Source organism: Nanorana parkeri, unplaced genomic scaffold (genome assembly GCF_000935625.1).
Source record: "Nanorana parkeri isolate BGI_ZX_2015 unplaced genomic scaffold, ASM93562v1 scaffold361, whole genome shotgun sequence".
Classification (NCBI taxonomy): domain Eukaryota; kingdom Metazoa; phylum Chordata; class Amphibia; order Anura; family Dicroglossidae; genus Nanorana; species Nanorana parkeri.
In genome coordinates this window covers 97,212-111,346 of record NW_017306629.1, presented here as the reverse complement: position 1 = coordinate 111,346, position 14,135 = coordinate 97,212, and the positions used below count along the sequence as shown (strand labels likewise).

The 14,135-nt window shown below is 37.8% G+C and overlaps 1 protein-coding gene across 2 annotated transcripts in view; it reads left to right on the top strand.

Annotated features, from left to right (window-relative positions):
* The window catches only part of SLC8A1 (solute carrier family 8 member A1), a 315,793-nt gene that overhangs the window by 244,930 nt on the left and 56,728 nt on the right, over positions 1 to 14,135 (top strand). Inside the window, exons 4-6 of one of the 2 annotated variants that reach the window (XM_018558826.1) lie at positions 2,813 to 2,833; positions 7,934 to 7,951; positions 8,052 to 8,066. In XM_018558826.1, coding sequence (XP_018414328.1) covers positions 2,813 to 2,833; positions 7,934 to 7,951; positions 8,052 to 8,066 — 54 coding nt within the window. The remainder of the gene's footprint in view (positions 1 to 2,812; positions 2,834 to 7,933; positions 7,952 to 8,051; positions 8,067 to 14,135) is intronic. The other variant, XM_018558827.1, reaches the window with a different exon arrangement.

The window sequence follows — 14,135 nt, the reverse complement described above, 5'->3', positions numbered from 1 at the left end:
TGTTCCCCGCCACCAGCCATGGTTACAGCCTCCAACTCCTATATCACTGCTGAGTTCTGCAGTGACAAATGGGTAGGAGAAAGAAACCATGCCATGTGGAAGGAACATCAGCATCCAACACCCCCAGAAGTGTCAAATGCCAAAGACACTATGGAGGCTGCAGTGCTGGAATAGAGGGGAGGTAGGAGACATGGACTGCTGGACAGATGAGTATAAGAGCGCTTCTATTGCAGGGACCTATAAGCTGGGTTTTAGTTAACCTTATAGGGTCTCTTCAAATGAGGCATTCTGAAAAAAATCCAGCTTTGCCCAACAACACATATCACAAAATTATCTTTCTAAAAGACAAGTCCTCTCAAAACAGAGCTCTGTCTTGGGCAGAGAATGGCGGGTTGAAAAACCTGTAAGCTGCTTACCGTGCCCTGTGCCATAAGTGATTAGAAGTCCTCTATGAAATTCCTGGCTCCACCTGAATCACCATACATATTTTGCAAGCTGTCAGGCTTTGTGCAATATTGTCAGGCCGGAGATTGGGAATTTAAGTTGCTGAGCCAAAAGCTTGACATTAGATCACAAAGGCCACGGTGGAGAACAAGGGAGCTTCTACCACTGGGGGATTCAGGAAGCTTTATAAGCTACAAACAAGTTGTCAACCCAGTAGTATCCATCTGACAAAGCACAAATTTTGGGTGGACTGAGCCTTTACAAATACTGCACAATTATGCACAATAGCTACATAACATATACCATATAAAGCACAAATAGCTGAAAGTCAGCACTGAATTAACATTTTCAGCCTTTGTTTCGGTTTTTAGACTGATCCAGCTTCTATTCCATCAGGTTTTTAATTATTTACAAGGACATTAGCTTCATTTGGCCAAGTCATTACTTTACTTAAGACTAATATAGATATGTCAAATGCCATGACATAAAATATAATTATGGAAAGAAGTCTCCTTCTTAAAGTTTATGCCTCTACAGCGAAGAATTAGTCCATTAGCATATTCTGCATGAAATCCACAGTTTTGTAGCTTTTTGGGTAGGATACAAACGCTTCTTAATTAGTGAACATGCATAATAATTATCGCAATGATTTCACAAAAAGAATGCCAAGAGAAACTTGGCTATGTGATAAAACACACCAGGTTGCCCATTTACATTAGAACCCTAAGATAACTTAATGAGGTTTATGTTACCTTATGGAATGGGGCTTCAGGGTTGTTTAATTAGAGCCTAGCATTGTTGTAAAAATGTCCTAATGTAGTGTATTATATTTGGCAAGCCTTTGTCATAATTTGTGGGTGCAGAAAGCAATATCTGGAAATACAATACAAATATATGTAATACATACAAATCAAATGTGTGTGTGTGTGTGTGTGTATATATATTTATACACATTAGTACTATATGCACAAAGTGACAGAATATTGTCAGGGTTTCAATGTATATACGGTACTCATTAGTACTATATACACAAAGTGACAGAATATTGTCAGCGTTTCAGTGTATATACACATTAGTACTATATACACAAAGTGACAGAATATTATCGTCGTTTCAATGGAGCTCAGCCCCATCTTTATCACAAAAAAGACGGACTGAGCTTGGTAGAAACATTGACAATAAAATTATGTTGGCTTGACTTATCTACTGCAAGGCCAAGCTTACCAAGCAAAGTGATCCCCTCCAGCTATGTCAGGGCTCCCCTCTGCTGGTGGCGCTTCCCATCTTTAATAGGTCATCTTCGGAGTCTTTGGCCATCTTGATTGGCCCAGATGACGTAACCCCTGCACACGATTGGCCCAGATGAGGTAACCCCTGCACGTGCACACAGGAGTGTCCCACAGCACATGTGCGGCTCAGTGTACAGAAAAAGTGCTGACAGGCAGGTAGAAGCATCTATCACAGACAATCTGTCATATTAAAAAAAAAAATCCTATCTACCCTTTACCACAGGGCCATTATAATTACATACCATTAAACTGGAATCTAAGCCAAACTTGTTACATGACTAGATGTTAAATGGTAAATTAGTGGATGATTGGTCATTTTAATTAAAACAAGCTGTTTGACATGTAAAGCAGCACTGCCATCTCATGGCCATGTCATAAGTACTACACTCCTTAGAATAAAACTTACACTCCGTAGAATAAGACTTACCAATCTGCTCAGGATTGTTTTACACTATTGAACACATTTAGCCCAAAAATGAAATTATAGCAGGGCAATTCATTTGTTAAAGCAATAAAATAACTAAAATAACCCACAAATCATAATAAGATCTAGCGACAGTGCTCAACACCTCATAGTAACAGAAACCCTCAAAATGGATTATTAAATGACTTCTATATTTCAGAATGCTTCCTGCAGTATATACATATACTTTAAATAATCACATTAAACCTTATCAGGAAATGTACAGTTTTTCAATCAACATGCTTATTGTTGACATTTTAGAAAAAAAAATTAACATCTCAGGAGATATTAAAAAATATTCCCACACTCCTGTAAAGCAGCCATTTTGTGGAATCGACCATTGTTTGGGGTGATACAGTTAATTCACCAAAGACCAATGACATGATTTATTTCTGTGGCTTAAACCGATATGCATGCGTAAGTGGCCGGGTGGTTGCCTCAGTGATGTCAGTGGATTTAAGTAAACCACTTGAATGCATTCTCACATAGTGGCTGCTGAGACTTTAATTTGAGCCTCCCCAGCTCAATACAGATCTTTCTGTGGTCATCTTCTCCATTTTCACTATTCATTTGTGTTTCTTATCCTGTGTCTGTCTCTTATGTGTTCTCTTCGCAGCCCTGTTGTTGAATGAGCTTGGTAAGCATTTCATTTCCTATGATTTCCACTTTTGCAATTTTCCGGTCTGCACTGTATTTATGCTTTTGCATTATTTAGTTTTGTTTTGTTTTTAACTATGTTGGTGATTTATTTCTTGATTTATTCGGTAAAGGCAGCAGTGCCTTTTAGCATTTTGGAATGAAATAAAAAGTATTTGATGTGCTATAAGAGGTACCCATTTGAACTATGCAGCTAGCCAGTCCTACTTAAAACAGTTGTTTTAGTAACAATTAAAAAGGAAATTGACTGATGTGAAGTGTGATTAATGCACTGAATTGGATTTTGGCAGATAGTGTAGATACTGGAAGAGATTTGACACACAAATCCGTTGAAATCAGCCAACCATAGTCTTGGGGTTGTAGACAGTAATCCAACATTCTGTCTAATCCCAAACCGCCAAACGAAGCCAATATGCTCCTCAAGGTCTGCTAACATCCAAGATTGGGTTATTACAATATTCTGCTTTAAACTGGGATTTCCTCTTATTCCAGGCAGTTAATTGATGCTGAGGCCTTCTCTGGGTAGCCATCTGTTATGTTACAGCTTAGGATCAGTGGAAATTGGCTTCTTAAATGAGAGCTCAAATAAAATGTAATAATATAATGATGTAGGCAGAGTTAAATTGGAATTTTTTATTTTTTTTGGTTTGGATAGAGTGTTGAAAGGAAAGATCCCTTGTCAGAGTTTATAGCTGTTTGTGTTATTCGTTTTCTCTCATTGTCTCCGGGACTGAAGGTGAGAGAAAATTGGAAAATAAAAGTTGTCACCAAAACAGGAATAAAGAGGAAATCTTCCAATGTGGGCACTTGTGACAACTGTGAAGGACTGCCGCACTTAAAGATATTTCCTCTAATTTCCTGTTGTGTCTACAGGATGGGAAGTGAAGGGAAATTTCTTGAACAGATGGCAAAAAAAAAGCTGACAGATGTTTTAACTCTTCCCTAGTCTCTCAGAAATGAAAATAAAAATTGGCTTTAGCTATACTTTAAGTTCTTAGATCAGCCTGGTTTAGTTTCATAAGTAAATCCCATCCAACGGAATTCTGTTGCTCGTGATAAAGTACCCACATTTCACATATAAACATAAAATACGCGTCAGGTGTGCCTACCTGCGAAAACAACGATAACACAACACGTTGCATATCACAGTGAACGTTGGAGTGCGAGCAATAATCTAAGGCCATCACTCACTGTTAACACTAAACTAATGAGCGGTAACAGCTTTTAAAGCGTCACCTATGGCCAATTTTAGGTATGGTCGTTTTTAGCGGTTTCGTGGGCGCACAAAACTTTAAAATTTGACATGTTTGGTGTCTATTTACCCGACGTGACCCCCCTTTTATATTTTACCAAAAATTTGGGTAATAATAACTGTTTGATAACATAACGTAGAGAAAAACAGTTTTTTTCTCTAAATTTTTGGTACTTTTTTTATTACATAGTAAAAAATAAAAAACTCCAGTGGTGATTAAATACCACTAAAAAAAAAAGCTCTATCGGTCCATAAAAAAATTATATAAAGTTAATTACATTACAGCATCAGGTGTGCCTACCTGCGAAAACAACGATAACACAACACGTTGCATATCACAGTGAACGTTGGAGTGCGAGCAATAATCTAAGGCCATCACTCACTGTTAACACTAAACTAATGAGCGGTAACAGCTTTTAAAGCGTCACCTATGGCCAATTTTAGGTATGGTCGTTTTTAGCGGTTTCGTGGGCGCACAAAACTTTAAAATTTGACATGTTTGGTGTCTATTTACCCGACGTGACCCCCCTTTTATATTTTACCAAAAATTTGGGTAATAATAACTGTTTGATAACATAACGTAGAGAAAAACAGTTTTTTTCTCTAAATTTTTGGTACTTTTTTTATTACATAGTAAAAAATAAAAAACTCCAGTGGTGATTAAATACCACTAAAAAAAAAAGCTCTATCGGTCCATAAAAAAATTATATAAAGTTAATTACATTACAGCATTGCATGACTGAATAAATGCCAGTCAAAGTACTGCAGCGCTGAATACTGAAAAATGGCCTGGACAGGAAGGGGGTGTAAACACCCCGGTCTTCAAGTGGTTAAAATCTAAGGAGAAGGAATCATTCACCTGAACTAGCTGTCAGTCTTTCCCAAAAAGATCTATGGTGAATGATGTAAAGGGTCAATCTACCCAATATTTTGGTTTAGTGATGCATTGATGAGTCAGAATTACAATCTGGCTTCTTTTATCTCTCAGGGAACTAAGAAGCTGTGTCATGGGGGTATTTACTAAAGGCAAATAGGCTATTCACTTTAAAAAGGTTATTTGCACTTTGCAGGGGAAGTTTCCCCTTCATTTAGTGAGTGACTTCTATCATCCAATCATGTGCAAGTAAAAATACTGTTTTGTTTATTTTCCTTGCACATGATTTGGTTATTCTTTGCAAAGTGAATTTTCACCACATTAACTAAGCTAAGTGAAACTTCTTTTGCAAAATAGACATTCCCTTGTAAAGTGAACAGCCTATTTGTGTTTAGTAAATCAACCCCATGGAGTCTGAATAATTGCCACTTCATGTAGTCAGTCCAATTACTACATTCTATATTGTAGCACATATGAAAAATCCAACAGGGATTGCCATAGCAGGCGGGTGGACCTTGGAACTCAGATTCCAGAAGTCTTGCTCCACCCCTGAGATACCTAAAAAGAGAGAGCAGTTTCAGCTTGCCAAAACAAATTATTTAGATTTATGTAGACATGCCCTTTAATTTTCTTTTGGTGCTGCTGTTCAAGGCAGGATCATTTCTGTTATTCCCAAGGCCAGCAATGATAAACAGGATTTGTGATGTTGGCCTTTTTAAAAAGATAGTGCAGCCTGTAAAGTAATTTGCAAATCACACAGACCTCATAACACTATATCATGCTCTGTGCAGCATGCTCTGCTCCAACATTAAGAATGTAATTTCTGTACACCCAAGGGTTTTTTAGATAATAACAATGCAATTTACATCACATCATATGGAACTGCATGAATGCATTTTGGCAAGTACGTTTACAGGATCTTTATAATATGACACAGCAGGACTAGTAAATAGCCAAATAAACACAGGTAGAATAAATAGAATGAGTTTTATTTCTGAGACTCTCCGGCTACACTGGCCATTGCATTATCAGTGATGCTACCTTGGTATTTTCTGAAGAAAGAACTGTGATAGTGTTAGTGTATTATAGATGAGACCATGGAAAATTGAGGGGAATTGATTTTTTAATCAAGGAAAAAAAGTTGAGATAGCCATATGGAAAGGAAACTGCTTAAAGATAAATACAATTCAAAGCGCAGATAGGAATCTCTATACTGCAAAATAAGGCAACAGATGGTTAGGAAATGTGACATAGCATAGATGAGTTTATTAAAATGATATAGATATATGTGCTGCTGCTAAGTGGTTGATAAGTCACTGAAAAACAACGCAGTTTTGTGGGACTGCTTATTTATTAGTTGGAATAGTTATGTTTGGTCACATAATATTACATAATATGTACACTGTCCAGTCTTTTTCTATGTATCCATGGATCCATTGGATGAAGGATAAGAACTTGTCCTTTAAAAACATTCCCCCTACCCCCCTAAGTGCAGCCTGCTGTGCCAAATACATACCTTTCTCCCCATTCTTTTAACCTTCACTGTGTAGCCCTGCCTGGAGGCACAGGTCATCCCCGCCATCTTCTCTAGTTGCTGTACACAAGCACCATATTTTAGTCTTATGAGTGAGCCATAACAAAGCTGTCCTTTGGAATATGGCTCCTTCATAGGAATGAATGTGACCATGGCACACATGTGCACTAAGAAAAGGAAAGGCTATATAAATGTTGTGCGGCGCCAAGCTGGATTGCACAGTGAAGACCAATGGAAGGGGAGAAAAATAATAAGTATTTGATGTGGCAGTGTAGAGATAGGTTAGTGGCAGTGTAGAGATAGGTTACCAGCACTCAATTAGTTAAAGTGAAAATAGTAGTTGCTTCATTCAAGGATATTGTCATATAGGTTAGAATGCCAATGTTTTGGAGTCACGCTGGGTCTCTTCATCAGGGTGACACAGTGACATCACTGTGTCACCCTGATAAGGGACCCTGCATGACCCCGAAACATTGGCAATCCCCCAGAAGAAGCTTACAGTTCAGTGTCCCTACCACTTTGGGTTTTTTGGGGGGGGGGAAGACACAACACCTCAAGCAAACCCTCATACACATTGGGTGAACATACAAATTCCATTTCCATTCCAACAGTGTCAGATTCAAGTTTAGGACCTAGAACTGCATGACACTGTCCAACCTGGCTTGGTAAGCCAGTAGGAATGAAACCGTTTAGTTAAAGTGGAAATCAACGTTGGCGTATTATAAAGGGGAAAGGTAAGTACTGCAGGTGTGTTGTGTAAGTTATAAATACTTTGTTTTCTCTGATCCTTGTTTCAAAGCCCAGTCCAACCTGTGAGATGTTCTTGAATTTTCTGGGCCTAATGTAATGTAACCCATAAAAGCAGTGTACAGGTGTCCACCACAAAAACAGTTGTCTATAGTAAGTACTTATTGTTGTTTTGATGATTGTATATGGCAGAATACTTTAAGAAAGGTCACCCATGTGTTAACGATTGTTAATTGTCTATTTGGTGGACACTTGTACTCCCTGTGCCCAGGATTTATTAAGCTCAAGAGTGCTCATACCACGGAAGGTACAATGTGGAACACTCATGATCTTTCTAGAGAAAATCAAAGTGATAATTGATTGGCTGGTCACATCATATGCTGTGATCTGCTTCAAGTCATTAGGTAAACTCTCATGAACTCTCATGGTATATCTTATCCTGATTTGTTTTCATACTTAAACATGATCAAAGGGAAGTTAAGATCACAGGTCTGGGCGTAATTGGCTAAGATTGATGACAGCGAACACAGGAATATGGACCTTAATTATTCTGTTCAACTAGGATTTTTATAGTAAGACTAAAACCTCTTACTAAAAGTGTATGTTAAGTAAGACATAACCCTATCTCATTAATTGTATTTTTCTCTTTTTTTTTGTCTTTGATATGCTTTAGGTGACTTCACTATTACGGGTAAGTGGGCAAACCTTTTTTTTTTAAGTACTTGAGTTCTACGATGTTCTTCATATAGTGTGACTCTGTTATTAATGTAATATTCTCATCTTTTTCAAAGGAAAAACATTATTTGGTAAGAGGTGATGTATTAAAAGTGTGAAGTTCTCTTAACATCAACACCCTGATTAAAACAACAGCAGCACTATATAAATATATTGTAAATCATTGTTAACATCACTAATGAATGCCTTATACTGATGGGTGTCTCGTGTATCTGGTGCATGTTTTAAATAATTCATTTTTTTAATCATTATTTTGTGTAACATTGGTGGTTTAGTGCTTAGTATTAGTGTTACCGTCACACTGTTGGTTTACTGGATAGTAGTATTGGTGTTGCAGTGGCAGTTCAGTGTTAATATCACACTAGCCATCTAGTGTTATTCTCTCATTATAATTCATCTCATATAAGTTTATCTAAAGCCAAAACATTTTTTTTTAATTTTGGATAGAGTGGCTAAGGGTTATCAACTCTCTTTTTTATTGCTGTGTCTGTCTCCACTGGGTAGAATCACCATCACTTTTTATCCTGGTTCTTGGTAACCATTGTAACAGAGAGCCTGGGTCCAAATTCAGGGAACATTTAAAATGTTGAGTTGTCACTTGAGCAGGAATAGAGGGGAAATGTTCCATTTGGGACACTGGTGCTATTGACAACTGTCTAAGAGGAGATTTCACCTGCTTTAGAGAAGTTTTATCTCATTTCCTGATGTGTCTATTGGACAGGAAGTGAAGGAATATCATACCAATGTGACACAAATGGCAAAGAAAAACCTAACATTGATTTTCACCATTCCCTACTCTATCCAAAACTAAAAATATTATGTAGTCTACAGATATTAGGATCACACAAATTCTTATTGAATAACGTTATATACACATAAAGGTAGCAGTGGCTTTTAGTCTCTCTCTCCAAAAAGTGTTTTGAACATTGTCCTGGTGTTGTGATTTGCTGTGTAAAAACATTCTAAGGGCCCATTCACATCGGAACACAGTCGGCTACAAAATGGCCTGCAATGCACCTCAACACAAAAAAAAGTGCCGTCTCCATGCATTGTGTTTTGGTGCAGTGCACATTTTAGAATGGCACCAATGCACTCAGCCTGAGTTACCATGTACTGAACGTGATTGGAGTGAATTAACTCCTTAACAAAGACCTTGTGCTTTACAGCTCAGTTATCTGCTCGTGATGTTCTTTGCCTTTAGGTTTCACCATAATCTATAGCAGGAGATAAAGCACAATTCAGCTCTTGACTTGTACTTGGAGTATACAATCCATTTAGTCCCATTCAGTAAAACTAAGTGATAGCAGAAAAAGCATACCTTGAAGGCATATTGCTCATAATGACTACATACAAATGAAGTATTTAACAGTGTAGTAAACATGCATGTGAAAAGGTGCTGAATACACACAATTATTTTCCCATCTTGGAAGTCAAAATGTTTAAATACATTAGATACACTCTTAAGGAAAGTATACCTAGCAAGTTGTTCCATACAGCTAAAGACTGCACTACTTGTTTGCAAAAGGGTATAAGGTAATAACAATAAAATAAATCAGAAAGTTCCATATCAGCATATGAGCTTTGTTGTTTTGTGTGCTGACTCTCCCATTCCTAGTTCTGCTGTACAGTGGGTTGCTGATTCCAAACCAAATTCAATACCTTACAGTGCATTTAAAAAATGCATTTAAAATATACAATTAAAGAAGAACTCCAGGAATGTAAAAAATGTATCCTTGCAGTGGGGTTACCCCTGCACTTTAAGGGTTAAGTGTTCATTTTGTCTAGGAGAGTCATATAAAGTGGATATATTCACCTGATCCTCGGTCTCATGGCGGTCAGCGCTCACCTCTCTCCCCCTCAGCTCCACCTGTGAAATGTCTGTTGGCATCCTCACGTTTAGGATGTCCGGTCTAGCAGCCTGGCGGGACTGAGGATCAGGTGAGTATATCCACTTTATTTGAGCCCCCTAGACAAAACAAGCACTTACAATTACACTAAACCCTGGAGTTAAATCTTAAAAATGCATTCAAGTTCCTTCACTATCCACAAAAATGTATCACTCAGCTGTAGGTCCTCAATTAATCTCTGAATTCATGCTGAAACTGTCCTTACTTCTGGAGGGTGGCTACTTTTGTTCCCCAAGGTCCCTGTGTGTGTTGTAAAGTAGCCACTGCAAAACAAATTAGAAACCTAAACGTGAGATTGTAGTGCATCACGGGACAGAGTTTGGAGCGGTGGCTACTTTACAACACATACACGGGGACCATGAGGAACAAAGTAGTCACCCTCCAGAAGGAAGGACAGTGCCAGCATGAATTCAGAGATGATTTGAAGATCTACAGCTGAGTGATACAAAATAAGATACATTTTTGTTGATAGGGTACTTAAATGCATTTTTAAGATATAACTCCTGAATTTAGTGTCACTTTAGCCCTTGGAGAGTGGCGGTAGCCCCATTGCAGGGGTAAGTTATTCAAATTGATACAGAAGAACCTGCAGGTTCTTCTGTATAGATGTATCAATGTATAAACTGCCCATTTGTGCTTATTTTTCCCACATACATCTTTGACACTTATGCTCAATTCCCTTTGCTCTGGAGATGTAATGTTTTTATACACAAATTCTATTGTTGAAAGAATGACTCAGAATTCACATCTATAAAATGGCTGACTTAGCCATGCTGCCTCCATCTTTGACATATTTTCTTAGGCAACATAACAGCTGGTTTCCATCAGTATATTGATGAATAATATACAGTATGCAATAAGCCATTATTGGTGGTAGTAAATAAAAATGTATATACAGCACCCATAAATGTATGAACCTATAATTCAGCTAATTTTAGAGTATTTTATAGAGTGCTTATTCCCGCACTTCTACAGGAAATACTTGCTTTAATAGAAAGTTTCCAGTGACACAATGTAAACAGTTGACAGCAATAATTGTAGGTTGACTCCAGTTTAGCAGCATTAAGGATGGCTTTGGACTGTTGTAACATAAAGCAGAACACATTTGTACAGTTACCGTTATACACAGGAGCTGTTATGTGCTATCGTAATATATCTGCATTTTTCCCAAAAGTTTCCATTTTAGAGGGTTACAGGAGCTTAGCTTTGTATGATAACTAACTCATATTTGTGCTATTAAAACATAAGAGCTCATCAGTTTAATAGCACTGAAAAGTGACACGCTAGATCCTTCTCTAAACATTTTATAAGAAACATATCTATTTACATTAACCTAATAAATGAAAAAGGTTTACACAAAAAATCTGTGATTTAACAAATGTAACAATGCTCAATTAGGAAATAGTCTTGTGAATTTGCACACTGGCAGTCTTTAGGGTACTCGTAAAGAGAAGTAAATGCAAATCTTTTTTTGGCTTTACTTCTTTTTTGGATCACAGGAGGACATTTACTTTTTGTGGGGCAGGAAGCGGCGTGGCGGGCCATTGAAGTGAATGGCACCCTAGCCACGCCCTCCGGCCACAATGCGATCAGCTGCACGGGATCGCAAGGCACATTATGCCTGCGGTCCGGCGCGATCAAAATGCTCCCAGCACTATTTTGATCGCACCGGACCGGACCATAGGCATAATGTGCTTTGCAATCCCATGCGGCCGTTCACATTGCAACCGGAAAAGTGAGCTGGCCGCAATGCGAGGCAGTGCGTTCTGGCTAGAATCAGGCCCCAATGCACTGCATCTGGTGTGAACAGGCCCTAAACTATTTAGTCAGTTTAGTCTCAGTTGTCCCATTACTGCTTGCCCTCTGGGGACTTATCTAAATACATAATATCAGACCTCAGATTAGCCCATACCTAATTTTCTCCTGGGTTTGTATACATTGGATTCTTTGCCATTGGATTAAGCAGTTCTGCATAGACACACCTTAAGTCTATTACTATAATGGGCTGACATAGATTAATAGATTTTAGTAAACTGAGCAGTCCATTATAATCAATGCATAGATTGGCTGCCTGGGCAGTACTGCTCAACCGACTGACTGGGAATCCAATGTAAATAGAATCAGGAAGAAATGCATACTAGGAACCTGAAAATTAGGCTGGCCATACACTTTCAGAAGTTGATTTGAATATTCCTTTGAAATAGTTTGTCAAAACATTCGCTCTTGCCATCATTGAGTCAACTCATTTAATTGGAAAACCCTTAAATATGTCATCCGGCCCTTCTACTTGAATGGAATTCCAGACATATTAAACATGTTTCTTTTGTGCCTAGCATATGCACATTACAATATGCAAGATTTTACCAAACACAAAACACATTCAGATTTTAGAATTTAGTTCATTTAGATAAGAAATTAGAAAAAAAAATCCATACTGCTCCTTTCATTTTCTTTGTCACTACAAGGGTCGAAAACAAACATCGATTAGGCCCCCACTAACCATTACAAAATCAAACTAATGCTCTGCAAATTGAACATTTTCGAACAATATTCTACTGGTGTCTGACCAGCTTTAGGTAAGGGCTGATTTGAGGTCTGCTACTATGTGCTTAGATATGAACAGGTGGACAAGCGGGGTTATTTGGACTATATTATTGATCGTTTTAAAGAGAGACTTCAGGAATGTAAAAAGTTAACTCTTACAGTAGGGCTACCCCTGCACTGCAAGGGGTTAAGTGCTGGTTTTTCTCTAGGGGCTAAAATAGATATACTCACCTGATCCTCAGTTCTACTAAACCGGTCCATGCAGCTTCTTCTGCTCTGGGATCTGGCTGTCGTTATCAAGTCTAATGCAGTCCATTCACCTGTATTAAACGTGAGAACTTCTGTTGAGTTTTTTTATTATTTTCTCTACCCCTCTCTTTTTTTGTCCTGGTGACATTGTCACAGAAGGTAAGGGAAATCCAAAATGTTACAGTTGCCACTAGAACAGGAGGTGAGAGTGGGGACACCTGTTTCGGTGACAGCTGTGAAAGAGGTGACTTCCCCTCACTTTGTAGAGATGTCCTCTCATTTCCTGTTGTGTTAACAGGTTAGGAAGTGAAAGAAAATCTTTAGAATGGGACACAGATAGCAAAAAATAAACTGGCAGGGGTTTTAATCCTTCCCTTCTTTAAATAAATGTTAAAAAAAGTTTTGGCTTCACGCACAATTTAATTTTCATGCTGTACTTGGCAACAGGAAGCAAACTAATACATAGACTGTAAAGCATTATAAGGCCTTACCTCACTGTGCTCTCTGCATCACGAGTCTGGTATTTTTAGGTATTGCCTATCTCCTTCCCACAATTCAGAGTTTGGTGATAAAGAGAGAGCTGTTACTGGGCCCAGTCATTGCTACGTGGGAGGCATGCTTAGCCCTATACTTATACCAACTTTCAGAAAGTCATTAGTTGCATAAGACTTTCATGAGACTCCAACAGGGAATTGCAGTGGTGGGGGAGTGTGGTAACAGTAACAGCAAACACCTTATAAGATTTGCTGCACAGTTGGTCATAATACAGGGTTACTCAGTACTACTCAGTCAATGCAGAGAGTTCAGTATAACAATTTACTGCATTTCATGCAGACAATGATGCAAATTCTACAGGCCACCATTGCAATTAGTGATTCTTATAGCAAACTAACAGGACCTAATTAAAGGTAGAGATTAGACTTTTCTATTAAACCCAATGAAAAAGTTAATTCAGAACTGAAACACATTGTATTACCACCGTGGTGAGAGAAAGGTCCATATGTGATAACAGTTTGATGAAAGTAATAATACAATTAAAAGAAAGGATACCAAGCTTACTTTGCAGGAGCTTTGTTCGACAGAAATCTGTCTGCATCTAAAATAGATTTACCGTTATTAAACATTGGAGAATAAATCCTTAGAGTGCATTACTAAAGTGCTTAAAGCGGTATTTATGGAGTGAAAATAAGGAAAGAACCATCATTTTTAATTAAATCCGTTTTCCTTTAAAGTAAAGATCTAATTGAAATTGTGCCTAGCAAGAAGTAAATTTGCCGAAGGCACATGTTATAAGCATGTAGTTTTAGTGTACGCTTATTGAAAGAGGTATGTTCATTAATAGACACATTAAACTATTTAAAGGTGAACTGTAGTATGTGTGTGTGTATGTATATGTATGTATGTATGTATATATATATATATATATATATATATATATAT